Source organism: Hemicordylus capensis, chromosome 5 (assembly GCF_027244095.1).
Source record: "Hemicordylus capensis ecotype Gifberg chromosome 5, rHemCap1.1.pri, whole genome shotgun sequence".
NCBI classification, from domain to species: Eukaryota; Metazoa; Chordata; class Lepidosauria; order Squamata; family Cordylidae; genus Hemicordylus; species Hemicordylus capensis.
In genome coordinates, this window is record NC_069661.1 from 21285201 (window position 1) to 21304643 (window position 19443).

Consider the following 19443-nt stretch of genomic DNA (forward strand, 5'->3'; position numbering starts at 1 on the left):
CAGGGACTGAAGCTGGAACCTTCTGCATGCAAAGTAGATGCTTCACCACTGAACCACAGCCTCATCCCTTGATTGTAGCAGCAAGCACTGATGTTCAAGCATGAATGGTCTGTTGTATCTCAAACATCACAAATTAACATTTCCATACTATTTCAAACACAATAGGTAGTTTCAGATATCATGTGGAACTACGGTTTTATTTAACTGAGGTTTATTTAACAAATATGGATTAGTGCCACAGGCAATCACCATGTTCTGGGTTGTTTCACCATGGAGAGGTTTATTTGGGTCCCACCCCGCTTCTCCTTCTCGCCCATGATCTAAGCTTGCCTCTGTTGATGGCAAGCCAAACCAACCAACTTCATACTTGAGTTCAGATCATGGCTTGACTACCCCAAATAAACCATGGTTTGCTGACTGGCGTGGGTTTAGACATGCAAACTAACCACAGTTAGACAAAATAAAGTGGTTCCATATGGTGTCTGAACCTGCCAGATATTTTTCAAGAGAAGTCTTCTAGTCTTCCCAATCATTGTCATCCTCATCATAGGCACCATGATAGCACTGTATAGTCCTCAAAGCACATCAGATACTTAGGATTGGTTCACAGGTAATGTTTCCAAGATTTAGAAGTAACCAAGGTTTAGAATAGGAGTAGGCAGCCTTGGCTCTCTCTATTCCTATCCTAACTCTAGGTTGCCTACTCCTATTCTAAACCTTGGTTACTCTCCTCATTCCCAGCCACAATAAACTAATAGACGAAGTGACTAATAGACACTGAATGTGTCTAAGGTAACTGCACAAAGGCATTTTCCTACAAGCCTAAGACAACAAAAGGGATCAAACAGCTGTAACAAGTATCAAAACAAAATCAAGAAAACAGCTGCACAGAATGTCTATTTCTGATGCATTGGTGGAGAGTAGCTCTTTCTCAAGGGATAAAACTTTACAAGTAAATCAGGGCAGTTGGAACCTGCTCGTCTTAACACCCACTCAGAGATGGTGACTGAAAACAATCTGAGATTCAAATGACCAGAGAGTTTCATTTATGGGTGTGTTTTTACCATAAAACTTGGATTTTGCTCTTCTCTAAAGACCACTAAGGGGATTGTGGCTTGAATGCTCTACCTTATCTACAAGCCTCTGCATTGGCACAGAAGTCCTTAGAATGGGACATTAGGTTTCCAGAGTCTGGCACAAGGCCATAGGTGCTCCCTTATGGTGCTGCCTGGAACTTTACTTATAAAAATATGTATATGCTAGTAGGTGAGTCCCATTGTTGACTGAGCAAAGTCATTTTGTTTAGGTTACACTTTCCAGAAAATTCATGAAATTCAATATATGTAATATGATTTTTTTATTAATTTGCCTTGCAAAAGGGAACTAAAGGAACAGTTTGGAATTCATAGGATTTCAATTTCAAACTTATTCATTTGATTGTAGGGGTGTGTCCGAACCGGTCCGGCGGCCATTCTAAAGAATGGCCGAACTGCCGGACCGGTTCGGCCCTGGCTGGTTCGGGTCCAGGTGGGGGGTATTGCTTTAAGGGTGGGGAGGGCTTACTTACCCCCCCGCCTGTTTGCCCCCTCCAGCGCCCGTATTCAACAGAATAACGGGGCGCTGGAAACCAGCCGCCCCCACCGCCGCCCCCCACCGCCGCGGGCAGATTTGGCCAAAAACTAAAGGTACAAATGCCGCCGCCGTCGCCCGCCAGCCCTCCCTCCCTCCCAGCTGCCCACCCGCCCGCCCGAGTCCTCACCCAATCTCTTTGGAAAAAACGAGAGGAGCTAGCGAACAAAGCTCCTCTCGTTAGGGAGTCCTGTAGCATACTGAAGAAGCTTTGCGCGCGCGCCGCAAAGCACGCCGACCGCTGGAGGCCCGGTCTACCCGCCGGGAAAAGGCCGGGTAGACCGGGCCTCCGATCGCCTTTAGTTTTTGGCCAAATCTGCCCGCGGCGGGGGGGGTGGCTGGTTTCCAGCGCCCCGTTATTCTGTTGAATACGGGCGCTGGAGGGACAAAGAGGCAGGAGGGGTAAGTAAGCCCTCTCCCCCCTTAAAGTAAGGCCCCCCTTCGGTGCCGGTCAGGACTGCTCCGGACCGTGCACATCCCTATTTGATTGTATAATGACCATATATGGTGAATGTGAATCAATGTAAACATGAATTTGAGAAACATCTGCTTTGCTTGGGTATTATGTTATTTTGGAATTATTGATCTGATTACTGAGTGTTAAAAATCTGTTGAGAACTATAATAAAGTATGATTGTTAATTCAGAATTTCTGCAACAAACAAAATTATTAAAATGTGTCCCCGTCCATATTCTGGTGTGAAAAGTGGTGCATGCAACTACTTTTTAAGAGGCAGGAATGTTCATGTAAGATTTGTATCTGTAGGTAATCAGGAAGCATAACACTCAGAATTTCTTCACAAAACTACAAAGCAAATTATTTAAATTTTCACCATGCATATTCTAGTGTAAGAAGTAGTGCATCCAGCTAATTTACATGGCCGGATTGTGTGTGCAAAATGTTTTATCTATAGGTCATCAGGAAGTATGACTTTAATTTGCTTAAACAAACAAATGTACAAACAAATTATTCAAAATATATAATAGATTTGTTACATTACTCCAAAAAACAGAGGATGGCATGCAAAGTTCTTCCCACCACACCCTGTGGGATAGGTTAGGCTGGGAGGTGGTGATTGACTCAAGATCATCCAGTGAGCTTCATGGCAAAATCCTAGTTTGGCATGCTAACAACTACACCAGACTGGCTGTCTAGCTAAATACGTTTAAAGGCTGGTTCTCAGAAATCTTGGATTTCCACTGTGTTCACACTCCCTCAGCACGTATCATGAGAAGTGGGGGGAATTGGCGATCCATTTAACTAAGATGGGCAACCAGAGTTAAAATCTCAGATAAATGTCAGGTTGACATGCTGCCAACCCGGGAGAGCTGATTTCCCCCCAGTTCTTAAAACACTCTCAGTGGGTTCTCATGTGCCCTGGGAATCTCAGATTCCTACTCAACATTGCAGTGGACCATCCCTGTGTGTGTTGAGCTACTCAAGATCTGTTGTTTTTCTTATATGAACTCTTACTGAATGCTGGCAAATCCTTTAGCCCATCCAAAGGCTTTGCTTCTGCCAACCAGGGGTAGATATATAATAGCGCCAGACTTGTATCGCTGTGCACAGCTATTTTCTCACTTAGTTCCCCAGATATTCAGTTTGCAGTGGTTTTATCTTTTGAGTGTTCCTGGTTTAAGAAAAGCAGTGAGGAACATGTTATAGGAGAAGTTTAATAATCAAGTAGAAATTACCCATGTGGTTCTGTAACTGACTATTGAGGGCTTCTTAATGATGGCTTTTTCTCTCTTGGCAACAGAAAACGAATTTTTCTTCATTGACCCCGAGTTAAAACTAACTAAAGTTGCTCCCGAAGGGTGGAAAGAGGAGCCGAAGAAAAAGAGCAAAAATGCAATTAATTTCACCTTGTTCTTCCGTATTAAATTCTTTGTGGATGATATTAGCTTGATCCAGTGAGTACATCCATATGGCTTTACCATCATCTTTCCACTGTATACACTATCTGTGGCTTCTTTGGGAGAATTGGATGCCCTCTTTATGTACGCTTGCTTCCCACAAGCCACATCCCTCCTGGGCTGCTTCTCTGCCCATCTGCTTGACAAAACTGGAGTGAGGGCTACTGCAGCATCATATCTAAGATACTGAGCTGCGAACCAGGCCCAGTTCAAATCTTGCTTCTACCATGAATCTTGGGCAAGCTGCTCCCTCTTAGCCTTATAGGGTTATTATAAAGAGGACTGGGGTTTAAAGGCACCATTTCTGGGCTTCCAAATGATTGTTGTCCTCATAGGTATTGTCATAGCATTATATAATCCTCAAAGCATGTTAGATACCTATGACTGGTTCACAGCTAATGTTTCCAAGGTTTAAAGGTAACCAGGATGTAAAGGATCAGGAATGGGCCTTGTGCTCATGGGCTCTCTCCTCCCCACTTTCCTTCCCTGATATGCTCAGTGTTGATTAGCTGCTTCCTGGTTCAGGTATGCCATCACTTGCTGTGGCATCTAAAATAGCAAACTGTGTTTGGCCTCCCAGTCAGAATTGGATACCGTGCTTTGAAGGAAATACTTGATGAGAACGTATCAAAGAAACCAGGCAGAGAGATGTGTTGAGAAACAGTCAGTGTTTGTTCTGTGCTGGAATGATAAATTTCAGGATAGCATTCAGCCGTAGAAAGTGGGTATCTATAGGGCAGATTCAAATGACCATTGGCTGTTCAGTAAGCTGGTAACAAGTCAGGAAAATTCTGGGATGCTAGAATGTGCGTTTCTGGCAAGCATGACATCTAAGCCCACCCAAGTCCAGTTCCCATTCTGCCTTACTGATATTTGCCTAACATTTTCTGCCCAGCTTCAGATCACCATTTGAAGCTAGGAAGAGAATGTCAACTGAATGTTGGTAGTGTGGTGCAGGAGCTGGTCTTGTGCGGGTTCAGACATCTTGCCCGCAAACATTGCAACAGCTAACTGAGTGAAGAAACAGACTGACAGGCAGTCTGAACCCACTCATAGTATGCTTTGTATTTTCTATTCTATTCTTTTAAATTATTAATACATATTATATTCAATTGATTTGAAGTTGGTCTGTAGTGCTATATAAATGCCTGTTGATGGTTATGATAAAGGCCGTCTGCATGGACCAGTGTGTGATCTTGGCGCAAAGTTCTTGCATGGAATAGCTAAACCTGCTTTTTCAGGCAGCACTTCTCTGGAATGCTGCTTGATCTCACACTCAGATGCCATACTGGGAGAAATCCCTATGCAGATGCCCTTACTACATCATCTTTGCAGCCTAATCTTTTTACCACACTCTCTTTACTCTGTACTGACATGCCTGATCAATCATCAAGTAAGCTGCTTGGGTGAAAAGGAGATTCATCACTTTGCTTAATCCATGGTCTAAGTGCTGTTTGAGTACAACATATTGTTTCTTTGCCCTTTTTTTGCCAGGCATACTTTGACATGTCATCAGTATTACCTGCAGTTAAGGAAAGATCTCCTGGAGGAGAAGATGCATTGTGACGATGAGACAGCCTTATTGCTAGCCTCACTGGCCCTCCAGGCAGAATATGGAGATTACCAGGCTGAAGTAAGGGTGTTCTTTCATCTGTGGGCAACCTCCTGGTTCTTCATTCCATTTTTGGTTTTGGTCTACTACGTAGCTTAATACATCTCAGTTGTTTGGAGGCTCAGCAGATCTGCTTTATTGAAACTGGTAGGCTTTCCATATGGAATTGGTTCTCAGCCATAGAATCCAGATCAGCAGCTAGAGACCAGAAAGTCATCTCCAGTCAGCATCTTAAGGCCAAAGTGATTGGTACTTTGGGATCTGGATGCAGTTTTCAAGGAAATGGAAGGTTTCCGGTTAATGTCATAGAAAGGCAGACTTGAGACCATATGTGACAAACAGGGTAGTGAACTGGGGCATATAGATCGGTATCTTTTCCCTGGAGGAAGCCTAGGTAAAGACTAGGGATGTGAACAAACCTTGGTTCGTGCACTGGCTCGAAGCTGAACCGGTTCAGCAGGGACAGGGATGGGACAGTGAGCGGCACTTTTAGAAGTGAGGACAGCAATTTCCTTGTGTATTCTACCACCACCTCACACAGCTTCCTGCTGGGGTGTTGTGCGCGCTCCCCCCACCCCCATCTGCACGCTGGCCATTGGGGTGGTCCACATGGTGTTGCTGACCACACAAATGGATGCCATATCTGCTGCTACACAGAGGCTGATGGAAGGTGTGACACTGCAGCAGGAAGCTGTGTGGATGGCGGTGGAGCAGGTAAGGACATGTTGCTCCGCCCGGTACTTGACCTGCCTTCAACCAGTGCACATCCCTAGTAAAGACTGTTCTTATAGTACCAAAGCACACAGGTCACAATCCATCCTAGTGTGAGTGCAGAGCCATGCCTAAAGGGATTGAGCCTTATATTCCCTTTCCCACCCTTGGTATGCATACCTCAGTGTTCAGTCCATTATCAGGAAGATGAGCTCCATTTGCATCTTCCTATCCCCATAAGTTACAGCTGGGGATGAAGGTGAGATGTGTGTAGTGATAAGGAATCACACGTGCACTGACCAATAATAGCCTGGGCGCTATGGTGCAAGCATGTACTTGCTGGTGTGGCAAAGGGTCCTGTGCCTGTGCTAGGATGGGTCATGCCCGTAGATTCTGTCTCATGCTGATGCTTCTCTTTGCAGGTGCATGGCCTATCCTATTTCAGACTGGAGCACTACTTGCCAGCTAGAGTGATGGAAAACCTGGACCTATCTAATGTCAAAGAAGAATTGCCAAAGCTGCATAGCTCTTACGTTGGTGCTTCCGAGAAAGAAGCAGAACTGGAATTTCTTAAGGTTGCTACAGAGGGCTAAAGTGACAAATTCACTTATTTTCACAAGAGGTTTCCTGTTGAAATGAATAGGTGGAAGAAGGCTTGAATTTCAACTAAAAGGGGATGCTGTAGGAAGGCAGCTGTATATTCCAAAAAAGTTGTATCCCCCAATTTGACAGTGTGGTGCCCATGCGTTGTAACAATCGAAGAGGCAGGGGTGGGGGGAACACATGTATGCAAACACACGAGGAATGATCTCCCAGGCACTGCAGTTGGCTAGTTGTGCAGATTTGCAAAGGTGGATCTCCCCTTCAAATGCTTCAAAAGCTCCATGAAAGGCATGCAGTGGAAATGTGGGAGTTTGTTATTTCTTGCAACACGTGACGCTATAAGGTGCCAGTGGGGTGTGGAAGGGGGCGGGAGGCAAACTGGGTCTCCCAGCAACAGCGTCCATTGCCTTGTCTCCTGGGCCATCTGCACTCTGTTCTGATTGCTAACCAGGAAGATTGAGTTCTAGGCTTCAGTGGTGCCCAGAACTCAAAGCTAAGGTTTCTCAACCTTGGCTCTCCAGGCCACTCTGGTTGGGGATGAGGGGAAATGTAATCCAAACACATCTGGGGCCCCAAGACTGCTGTGCAGATGGAAATGGAGATGGGGCCACCTCTCAGTGGTAGGGCATCTGCTTTACATGCAGAAGATCCCAGGTTCACTCCCTACCAGTAGGACTGCGAAAGATTCTTGCCTAAACCTTGGCAAGCTGCAACCAGTCAGCATAGACAGTACTGAGCTAGATGGGCCAATGGTCTGATTCAGTACAAGGCAGCTTCCTATATGCCTGTGCCAGTCTGCTGACCTGAACTACCAATCCCAGTGCATTAGGCCCTGTCAAATGTGGGCCTAGAACTAGCCCCTCGGTCTAAGCACTCATCAGTTCTGTGAGGACTCTTGACAGGTCCAGCTTCCTTTTTTGTGATTGTTGCCTCTGATCATGACCTCCTCCTGACTTGACTTTGTACCTGCCTCTGGCCCCTTGGAGCCTGATTTGCCTATTCCTAGAACTTGACCTAGGAACAGACACACACATATTCATGATATGCCCTGGTCTCTGACTCCTAGGCTGCCAGGCAGCTCACCTGGGTCTCAGTACCTGAGAATTTGCGGTACTCCCCTGCAGAAACAAGATAGAAGCAGCCCTTAGAATAGAGTTATGCCCAGTTTGATATCTACTCATTTCTAGCAACTTGTCTTGGCCACTGCTTCAAGGAAAGTTGCAGGTGTTTAAGAGGTAATCCTAACAGTTGTCTGTTAAAACCTCACCCAGTGATATGGGCCAGAAATTTTCCACTGCCAAATTTTTCCGGTGAAATGTTTCCACTCCATATCACTGCAGATAGCATGCTAAATCAGATCACAATCTATTTAGTGCATTGGGGAAATTTGCATAGTAACAGTTTCTGAGGAAAATTCATACTCGGATGTTAAGCAAATGAGGGAATATGTCCATGTAAAAGAGTGCAGTTCAGAATTTTCCAGAGAACCCATATCTCTGGTAGTACCCACGAGTACCATATCCACAAACCCCGTTGTAATTTAGACTCCTCAAAGGCATCAGGGCAGTCTGTGATTAGAAGAGGAATCTTATTTTATGGCCATATTTCCACCTTCCTAAATCCCACAGTATCATTTATGATGATACCCTCATGGCTTCCTTCCGTGGTTTTCTAATGAAAATGTTTTTCTCCCTTCCTTTTTGTAGATTTGCCAAAGGTTGACAGAATATGGTGTTCATTTTCATCGTGTGTTGCCAGAGAAGAAATCTCAGACTGGAATCTTGTTGGGAGTTTGCCCTAAAGGAGTTCTCATTTTTGAGGTTCACAACGGTATCCGTACGCCTGTCCTTCGTTTCCCATGGAGGGAAACAAAGAAAATATCCTTTAGTGTATGTTGGTCACATTTTTTCTTTTATAGAACCAGACTGGAGAGAGTTTTCCACTTTTCACACCCACCTCCCTGCAATTGATGTGTAACCCACGTTGTCCAAATTATAGTGTGCCAAAAGCAGAGAGCAGGACGGAACAAGGTGTTCCACACTCCGCAGTAAATAGTGTAGTAATGCAAACCAGATGACTCAAGCAGCGAGCCAAGCCATATGATGCCAGAGAAGTGGGACTGGAGGAGTGGGAGAAGAGACCCAGGATTGCTAGCCAATCTAACAGAGTGATATTTGTGCTGAACATGAGGAGGAATCTCGTCCACTGAGGGCCAATCTAAACATTTGGGGAGAAACATGTGGGTGGTTCTCCTGAGACTCGACCACGTCAGAGTGCAGGTGGGGGGGATTGCATATATGATTTGTCATCTGCCCCGCAGGCCCTCACCCCCTTGTCTAAAGCTTCCTGCTAGTGTCAGGAATATTCTTTGCATACCACCTTTCTACTTGCAGGGATATTATGGTGATAATACTTATGGGAAGCATTCTATCTTTCTCCACCTACATTCTGAAGTGGTATAGTCTCAGGGCATTTGTTCCAAATGCTTTTTAAAAACATATGGATGGGCTCTGAGTCTCTCCAACAAAACAGTGAACAATCCAGCCATCTTTGAGAACATAAGAACAACCCTGCTGGATCAAGCCCAAGGCCTGTCTAATCTAGCTTCTAATCTAGCTGACCACAATGGCTTACCAGATGCCTCTGGGAAGCCCTCAAGCAGGAGATGAAGGCATGTCCTCTCTCCTGCTCTTGCTCCCCTGTGTTTGGTATTCAGAGTATGTTTAGTATCCTGCAGTGCTTTTAAGTGCTGATTTCATGACTGGATCATGCCCAACATTTCTTTTCTTGTCCTGCTCTATCTCACATCCTCTCTTTAGTAGTAGCAAAAAGATCCTGGAGGGCCTTTTTATTTGCTACTTTCTCTGATACAGAACCAGTATTTCCATATCTTCAGGGCTGTAAATGACTGCGCACATGCCATGGGTACAATCTACTGTGCATGTTTAAGTTGTCTTCTGCCTTCCAATACTGTGTTGAATAATAGAAAATAACACATTTAAGTTTTTAGTTGCTTTTGAATCCTAGCCAGTGGGTCTGTGTTAGTTTCATTTTCTATGCCTTAATTTTACATCTCATTATAACCTTTTATATCATCACTGTTATTAATGCAGTAAACATTCAAATAATCAGTTGCTCATCACATGTTTTCTGTCTTTTGATTTGTGTCTGTTGGAATATTGATGAGTCTCTCTTTTTAAGCTGGAAAGCAAGCCCACTTCTATTTCTCTCTCCTTTTTTTTAACATTGCAGAAGAGAAAGATAACTCTGCAGAACACATCTGATGGTATAAAGCATGCATTCCAAACAGACACGAGCAAGACATGCCAGTACTTGCTGCAGCTCTGCTCTTCACAGCATAAATTCCAGCTCCAGATGAGAGCCAGGCAGAGCAACCAGGATGCTCAGGAAATTGGTAAGCGCTAATGGACAGTAGGTGCTATGTGCTTCTGCGACGTTATGGACATTAGTAGCTTCATAGTGCTAACTTGTGGAACGTTTCTGTGCCAGAACTCAGACTTGGGGAAAGAGGCTGACTCCAACTGGAGATAACTCAGAGCAGAGAGATGTATGGTGGTTGCTGAAAACAGCAGACACCTGTGTCTTTCTCCCCCATCCCCTGTGATATCTAGTGAGAAAAAAAATGTGTGGTATGACTTCATAGCACATCAGGTTTCCCCATCCGCTGATAGGGAGGGGGGTCCTCGAACTGGGTCTCCCAGTGGTCAGTCTCCTTTGACACCCATATCCTTGGACCATCAGCAAGCCAGGGGGACATCTGAATCTAGGAAGCTGCCTTATACGGAGTCAGACCATTGGGCCATCTAGCTCAGTAGTGTCTACAATGACTGGCATGGCTCTCCAAGGTTTTAGGCAGGAGTCTTTCCCAGCCCTTTCTGTAGATGCTGCCAGAAATTGAACCTGAGACCTTCTGCATGCAAAGCAGATGCTCTGCCACTGAGTTATGATATGGGAGGGCCGTCAAACGAGATAATGTGGGCCACTCCAGGCAGCAGGTTTTGGGGCACGTCACACTTAAAATGAATGTAGAGAGAGGAAAAGTCAAATGCAAACTTTTAATTTCAAAATTGCTTCCCTAAACTGATATAAAGGTGGTGGTGGGGTAATTTAACAGAAAATGAAGGAAAGGGAAGAAATATGTAGAGATGTGTTTTTAATAGAAAAGAAGAGAAAGGGAAGAATGAGGGGTGGGGTGCCATTGTGCTCCGCTTTAGGCAGCAAAAATATCTTGGGTGGGTACCAGCTGTGCCTCCTCAATATGCATACTCTCAAATATGCATTCCATATGTTAGAATTTCTGCAAACCCACCATGAGCTATAAATGACTTGAAATTAGAGTTGGATTGAAAAACCCCTTCCCTATTCACTACTATTTTCCTGGGTGGGGAGAATGACAGAGGGGTTTTGACACTTTTGGACGGGGAACTGTTTCCTCTAAGGCAGGGATCCTCAACGTTGGGCCCCCAGATGTTCTTGGACTTCAACTCCCATAATCCCCAGCCAAAGGCCACTGGGCCTGGGGATTATGGGAGTTGAAGTCCAAGAACATCTGGGGGCCCAACGTTGAGGATCCCTGCTCTAAGGCCTGCGTATGTGTGCGTGCTCACAGGTTTTCTGATGTCCGCTCAGTTAATTTTAGATCCCACTCAGGTTGAATTAGGAAGGCCCCCTTCTGAATGCAGGTGCGGACACAGTGCCTTGATACTGCCACCCAGAACAGAACTCCTTCCGCACAGAGATGAAAAAAATTAGAGAGAGACCATTGGAGGGGAGCACAAAAATTTCTCGAAATTCCACGGCTGATACAGAGGACTGACTTAGCGCTGCAGCTCGGAATATTCTTCTTTTGAACTTAAAAAGCTACTGCTTCTATTGGCAGCTGCAGTTAAAACAAACAAATTCAAATGAAATTTTGAGGTCAAACACTTTCCCAGACCTGCTTGAAATAATGATCTCAGGTGTGTGTCTGAGGTCTCTGTTGTTAGTGGATCACAGCAGCAACGAGTCAACATCCACAGAGCCCATCCAGTTATCTCTGGTCACAGGAAGGAAGAAACCTTCCATTATTCCCTTGCTGCAAATGACACCTTTTAAATTTCAGGGCTAAAATATGTAGAGAGCAACGAAGTGCACATGGACGAAAAGTTAGCATGAACCTCTGCATACAGCCCTTGCCACACATAGGTAGAGTAGCACACATGATGTATACATACCTAGATAATCCAACCAAGAGAAGATTTCCAGGACAGACTTTGTTATTGAGTGAGAAGCTGACAAAGAGACGATGACTCGGAGGAGAGAGTTCAGCCGGTGGTGTCTGCCAAAAACCAGCTAACAAGGTCTTATAGTGCAGGAGGAGGAGGATTAGTTACAAATGGAGAGATAATGGTGCCTTTCATGTAAAATCTTTGTAAGAAGAGTCTTGTGTGCAACACTGGACCCTGAGCTTAGAAGCAGAAATTCGGATTCTTGGAAGAGTGCAAAGGGGGACTTGCAAAGATTAGCCGAAGATTAGGTGTTAATGTAGAAAGGCTTCAAAGAACCGAACACATTCACACTAGATAAAAGAGGGAGGCTGAGATAACTGTGTGTATTTGTAGCACCTCCCTGATGCTATGCATATTTGCTCACAACTAAGTCCCAAAGAAGTGTGCCTGAGGGGGTTTAACTTTAGCCAAAAGTCCTGCTCAGTCCTTAAACAGGATGGCAAATTGTCTGTTTTATTCGTTTGTTTCTTGGAAATATTTATGTCCTCCTCCTTAATTCGGAAGATTTCTAACATGGTATGCAAATTCAAAGAGATAACATCATCAATACCTCAGCTCTAAACAGTGGTGGTTTATGATGCTGCCATACAGAGTAAGACCATGAGCACATTGGTTCATTTTCGCCTTCTCCAAATGGCAGCAGCTCTTTAGAGTCTCAAGCAGAAGCCTTTCCTAGCCTGCTACAGATCCTAAAAAGATCCTTTTTATTGTAGCGATTGGATCTGGGACTTCCTGCATGCAAAGCATATTCTCTACTACTGAGCAAGCACATAAATATTGGGGGGGGAGCTGTGATTGTCCACAGCTTCCCAAAGTGTATGTGTACAGGCACATGTGCATTCTTTACACATGATGAAATCCATTCCTTGTATACATCTAAAATGTAGGAAGCAGCCCTGAAGGGGCACTATCAATTTTGTAATCTCTCTTTATTCTGGAAGCTGCTGGATGCCGGCTTTATGCAGCTGTGTGCTTATTCAGACTTATCTGGACCAGATTCTGTATTGCTAATGCCCGCACAACACTTCCCCAAGCAGTGAGAAATTCCAGGCCAATGCAACTTGTATTCTGGCTTCGTTTTTGGGAGAAGATAAATCACTGGAGATTTGTTGTTCCTTTATAGTATATGGCTGACTTAGAAATATAGAGGTTGAGTATTAACTGGAATTGAATAGCAGTGCATTCCTACAGATCAGCAATAGATTACATCAGATCCCTCCAGAGAGACGCCTTGTAGCCTAAGGTGCCTTCTGTCAGATTTCAGCTCCATTCATTCTGAGTCTGTGTCACTCAGGAACTACCAGAAACTGCCACTTCTTTTACGCTGACTGCACACACACACTTTTTGCTTGCGCAGGGGGGTGGGGAGGAGTCGTCCTCACCTTTTTTTGGCCTGTTTAATCCCTGCTGGTATGTTTCCCAGACTATGGGGAACACCTACATCGAGCAGCAGTGATATAGGAAGATGCTGAAAGGCATCATCTCATACTGTGCAGGAGGAGGCAATGGTAAACCCCTCCTGTATTCTACCAAAGTCAACCACAGGGCTCTGTGGTCACCAGGGGTCGACACCGACTCAACAGCACACTTTACCTTTATTTTCCAGGCCAGCATCCTAGACCACTAAAGAATGTTAGCTCTTTGGTCAGACCCCATCTGTGATCATGCACCACCTTAGTGCAACTTTATAGCCGAGACATTCTGTGGTACATACATACAGAAGTCTGTACCAGGTTTTTGAGTGAATGACTACATGTGTTCATTTCAGAAGTGCACCTTGGTACAAAAATGCAAGGCACAGATAGGAACTGCACGACTGTATTTGTACTGAGCATAATGTGTGAATAACTACATGTACAGATCTGTCAATGCATACACTGGCTGACATACCACGCCAGGGTAAATTAGCCCAGTCGTGTTACATGTATGCAAGTTGCACATATGATGTTACACAAGAGTAAGCCCATTTAAAATAGTGTAATCTTGTGTAACAACATCGGCACAGTTTTTACATTTGCGTAACTTGCATGTATGCATTGTTACTAGGTTGATGCATGCTTGTATCGTGTGTCAGCCATGGTATATAGGTTGTACATGTGTTGAATATAACCTGTGAATAGGACTAATGAGTGGCCACTTAAACAATCAAACCCTAAGCTTGTAACAGTATTTTCCTTCTAGGGACTCCATAGGCTCTTCACCTTCCCTCTGCAAAGCTTCTTCCCCTGCTTCTCCACAGTATACACAACTCGGCACACAGTTAAGCACACTTAGGCTGTCATCCTGTGTGCACTTATTGGGGATTAAGTCTGTTGCACTCCAGAGGGGGTAAAGATGAACTGCATTTCCAGGTGAATATGCATAAGATCACTGCAAATCCCATTGATTTATCTGGATTTAAGAACGCTTAAATCTGTGTTGGATTAAAACAACAAAGAGTGTTGTGGCAGTTTAAACACAAACTGAATATGGCATGTGTTTTCATGCACTAGGGCCTGCTTCATCAGATGCGTAGGGATGCATCTGATAAAATTGACTCCAGTCCAGGGTTTAGTAAACTTGGGTGTCCTGATGTTGTTGGTCTACAACTCCCATCAGTCCTAGTCAGTCCTGGGGATGATGGGAGCAGTGTTCCCTCTAAGGTGTGCACACGTCCACAAGTTTTTTGATGTCCACTCTGTTAATTTTAGATTCCACTCAGGTTGAATCAAGAAGGCCCCACTCTGAATGCATGAGTGCACACACTGCCTTGATACTGCCGCCCAGAACAAAACGCATTCTGCAAACGGATGGGAAAAAATTAGAGATAACACTGGATGGGAGTTGTAGTGCAACAACGTCTGGGGACTCAAGGTTGGGAACCCCTGTTGTAGTTCATGAAATCTTATGCCACAATAAAGCTACCACTCTTCAGGTGTTGCTTGACTCCTATTGTGTTTGCTGTGACAGAGTAGCATGGCTCCCCCTGTGGAGTCTGTTGGATTCTGACTCTTAAATATTGCCCAGGGCTGAGTGTGGTCTGAAAACACTTGGAGTCCTAGGGAACTCTCGGTCACAGTTGCCATCTTTATTTTGTCTAGGTCAAATTAATAGTAGATTTTACTGATGCTTGATTGGGTAATCTTATAACATTTTGGAACATTTAGGGATTATTTTAGTGTTTAAATTTTTCTTATGACAATTGGATTGATGTGCAGTTTATTCTCTAAGTATTGTATCTTTTTGGTTACTGGTAGGGATGTGCAGAGAACCAGGTGGGGTGGTTTGAAGGCGGGGGTGGGGGGCGGACTTTAAAGGCGGGAGAGTGTACACTTACCCTTTCCTCTGCTTTCCCCCCATTGGCGCTCCGTTATACAAGGCTCCTTCATGGCGGCAGCGTACCTACCTGTTGCCCCGTCCCCTCTTTGGCCTGAATTACCCGGAAATACCTGGTGCACATACGCACACATGTCACACTCGTGCATGTTGGGTGGGCGCACGCGCAGTGTGCAAACACATGCGCCCAGTGCATACATGCGCACCAGGTACTTCTGGCCAAAGAGGGGACGAGGTGGCAGGGAGGTATGCTGCTGCCCTGAAGGAGCCTTGCATACCAGACCGCCGGCGGGGGGGGGGGAGTGGAGGGAGGGGTAAGTACACCCTCCCCCGCCCTTAAAGTCCGACACACACCCTCGCCGGCTTCGAGCCTCCCAGTGCTCGAACCTGTTTGGAGGCCCGTAATAGGGCCTCCGAACTGGTTCGTGCACATCTCTAGTTACTGGTCATAGACGGTAATAAAGGTTTTGATTTGATTTTGTCTAGGTCTCCCAGCCTTTGAAGAAGGCTTTTCATTGTCTTTCTAAAAATCCTTAACCAGTTCCTTCCTCTTGCAGAGAGAGCATCTTTTAGGAGCCTCAATCTCCACACGGATTCTGTTAAAAGTTTTAACATGGGACGTGCCATCAGCACAGGCAGCCTGGCTAGCAGTACATTGAACAGGCTTGCCGTCCGTCCATTGTCGGTGCAAGCAGAAATTCTCAAGAGGCTCTCCTACTCTGAGCTGTCCCTCTTCCAGCCAGCCCAAAGTTGCTCCAGAGACAAGAATGAGAAGCTATCGTGGGAGGAAAAGCCCAGAGTCATGAGCAAATCCTTTCATGACCTCACCCAGAGTCAGGTGTCCGTTAGCCCACTTCGGAAAAACATTATTGCACCCATGGACTCTTCTTCTTCACAAAAAATGGAGGAGCTGATGGGGAAAATCTTCCAGCAGATGCCCAAATCAGATACTGAATCAGTGGTTGGAGGAGCAAAATTAAACAAGTAAGAATATTTCATGGCCTTCCTACAGTCTGATTTCTAACATTGCAATCACCACAAGTAGCCACTCAAGAGCACACCCCTGTTGAGGTGCTCTGCATACTGGGCTTAATAGGTGAACACTCTCACCACACACATAGTTCCTTATTGGTGCAGGAGCTCATCCAGGATGGGTTATCTCATAAGAATAGCCCTGCTGGGTCAGGCTCAAGGCCCATCTAGTCCAGCATCCTGTTCCACACAATGGCCCACCAGATGCCTCCAAGAAGCTCACAGGCCTCTCCTTTCATTGCTTCCCTAACTGGTATTTAGTGGCATCTAACCTCTGAGGCTGGAGGTGGCCTATATCTCCTCTCACTTGCTCCAGAGGCAGGTCTATGCTAATTAGAAAGCTTTTAGATACAGTTGGAGAAGAGAGTCAGGATCTCTGAGCACTACCTTATGGGTGAGTAGGAACATGGTCCTTCAGATATGTAGTTCCCAAACTGTTTTGGCCATTATTAAGCCAAAAATAAGCAAAGTTTCTCTTTTTTTTAATGCCCTTTCTTAAGCAAATTTTCTTTTTCCAAAAAATAAAATCATAGCTAAAAATAAACCCTACAATTAAAAAAATAGACACTATGAGCAGGTTCACACAATCGGCTGCAAGTACTTACTAAGTAGGTATGAGAGGAACCAGAGATCGCACGGAGCACACGCTTCCATTGAGTATGAGATCTGAATCCCCTCAAGTCCAGGTCTCAAACCTGGTTACCCACTCCCACCTTAGATTTTACTGACTTTGTCAATCTGACTTCCAATATTGGTTTTAAAAGTCTTCTTGAAGTCTGTAAAATCTAAGGTGGAAGTGGGTAACCAGGATTGGGAACAGGACTTAGACAGGTTCAGACATCACACCTGGCATAAATACACGTTCCCTGTGACCTCAGTTTCCTCTCATATCTATGTGGTAAGTACCTAGAGGCGATTGTGTCAACGCACTCAATGCATCTAAATATAGAAAACACACAAAACACACGCACACACAGAGGATGGCACAATAAGCAAAAGTAGTTTGTATTATCATCAAAGAAATGAGGTCTGCAGACTGAAGAACAAGGAAAAGAGCAGAAAAAATTACACTAACCATAACAGATCAGAGAGACATACATTTGTATTTAGGAGTTAAATAAGATGCAAAGGGGAACCAGATTACCTTCTTCCTAGCTTTCTTAACTTGTTGAGTTAGCTGGTGCATAATCACAAATCCCTTACTAGTCTCTGTCCATTGATCTTTGGTGAGCTGTTGCGTTGTTTTCCGCAGTCTAGACCTTTGGGCCTTCAAGTGAAGTCTTGAACCGCTTTACCCTTGCTATATGTGCATGCATTGTTCATGATCCAGTCGCCCATACTCCAGATAACAGGGGCCACTCTAGATATGGAACAGCTATAACTTTATAAAATTGCAGTCTTCGTTTTCATTTCATCATGCTATAAAATCTCTCTGTGTCTGGCTATTTTGCATTTATTCCCACATGCTCTGCTTGCACACATGCCAAATAGACTTCTCCACATCTCACAAATTTCTACCAGTGTGTTCTTAATACAAAGAGGTGCACACTTTTACACCAGTGTTTGTTTGTGTGCCATATTTTTATTTGTATCATTATTTTATTACATTTTCCTTTGTCCCCTTCCTACTCCTCTCCACTTCTCCTCCACTGTTTCTCCAACCACTTCAGTTCACGCTCTCATGCAGGTTTACATGCCAGCCTAGAAAGGAGGAAAAATGAATCAGACTCCTCATCCACAGAAGATACTGGCCAAGCCTATGTTGTAGGTCAGCACTGCTTGCTTCAGTTTTTTGAAAAGAAAAGAAAAATGCCATAAAGCTTTTCTGTGAAATGTAGTAGTAGCAGTAAATGAATTTCTAAACAACTACTGTACTTATAATTAACTTGACTTGTCTGGATTTTTATGGGGATGGGGATGCAGGGTTTGTTTATTTTTTCAGGCAAAGCATCAAAGGTCTCCTTTATAAAAAGCAGATAACTTGCTTGTCCTTTTTCTCCATGCCATGCATAATTTTATAAATCACTATCATGTTTCCCTTCCCCTCCATTGCTCTTTTTCTGAACTAAACCACCTGAAATACATTTGCCTTTCTACCATATCTGCACAGCGCATAGTTGCCTTTATACCAAGTCAGATCATTGGTCCATCTGGCTCAGTATTGTCTACTTTGACAGGCAGCAGCTTCTCCAAGGTCCCAGACAAGCCTTTCCTAGCCCTTTGTAGAGATTCAAGGGATTGAATCTGGGACTTTCTGCCTGCAAAACAGAGAGCTCACCTCTGAGCTATGGCTTCATCCCCCGGTTCTTCAAGTCATAGATCAGCCAGATGTCTAAGGATGGTGCTAGATAACTTATCAACTGTGGCACAGTATTGTTTGAGAAGATGCCTCGTGGGCTGAATATCTCCTTGTGGAGAACCCTTTGACCGCATTGAAAAGACTTGATTCTGTATGTGCGTGCTTTGTTGGATTTGAGTCAGTAAATTTGTTACTTACCAACCATGTTGTAAATCCTAAATCATTTATTTCATGTGGCAAAAACAAGCAGATCTGATCACTATACTTTCTTGACTAAAATTCCCAAGTAGTGTTCAGGCCTATCATTAATGCCCTTTGTGTTGCAGGAAGAGTCGTTTTTAATTATACAGTGAGTTTAAATGAAGCTTGACTTAAAAGAGTTTTTGAGTCATGTTAGATCATGTTGCAAAAAAAGAAAAAGAAAAATTCCACTATATCTCACTGTCAGTTCTCTCCTCCCTAGCAGATGTTCTCCAAACAAAGCAGAACACACTGTCGCTGCCAGAGAGGGAGATCAGCTTGGTAAACCTGAAAAAAGATGAAAAGTATGGCTTAGGTAAGTTGATGTCATCTTGGAAAACATGTGCAAAAGCAGAAACAAAAATAGAATGCTCACTCAAATACTGAAATAGTTGAGATATATCACAGCAAATCACAGTCTGGAGTTGTTTGAACCAACCTTGTCCAACAAACCATGGGGTGGATTCACACAATGAAGCTCTTCTCACAATCAGTGAGAAGAGCTTCTGGCGGGTCTGCGGGAAGAGTGGGCTTAGCCCGCTCTCCCTGCAGACGATCTTGCCGGATTGGTCGCCCACACGACTACCGGCTCCGTCACGGAGCTGGGGTGGGTGGGATGCGGGAATCAGGGGCCGCATGGACCCCAGAAGTTCCAGGATGCCCTGTGCGAGGCATTCTGGAGAGACCCCCGAAGCCGGGAGGCTGGCTGCAGCCTCCCGGTTGGGTCTAATCATGTGTTGCTGCAGCACACGAGCAAAAAAATGAGCACTCACTCCGTTAACCTCGTTTATGGGGAGG

The 19443-nt window shown here is 44.6% G+C and overlaps 1 protein-coding gene across 6 annotated transcripts in view; it reads left to right on the top strand.

The window, feature by feature from the left end:
• PTPN13 (protein tyrosine phosphatase non-receptor type 13) overlaps positions 1-19443 on the top strand; it is a 204958-nt gene that overhangs the window by 123106 nt on the left and 62409 nt on the right. For all 6 annotated transcript variants that reach the window (XM_053256446.1, XM_053256447.1, XM_053256443.1 and 3 more), the window contains 8 exons: positions 3389-3542; positions 5040-5178; positions 6291-6443; positions 8178-8360; positions 9724-9886; positions 15632-16058; positions 17777-17874; positions 18872-18961. In XM_053256446.1, coding sequence (XP_053112421.1) covers positions 3389-3542; positions 5040-5178; positions 6291-6443; positions 8178-8360; positions 9724-9886; positions 15632-16058; positions 17777-17874; positions 18872-18961 — 1407 coding nt within the window. The remainder of the gene's footprint in view (positions 1-3388; positions 3543-5039; positions 5179-6290; positions 6444-8177; positions 8361-9723; positions 9887-15631; positions 16059-17776; positions 17875-18871; positions 18962-19443) is intronic.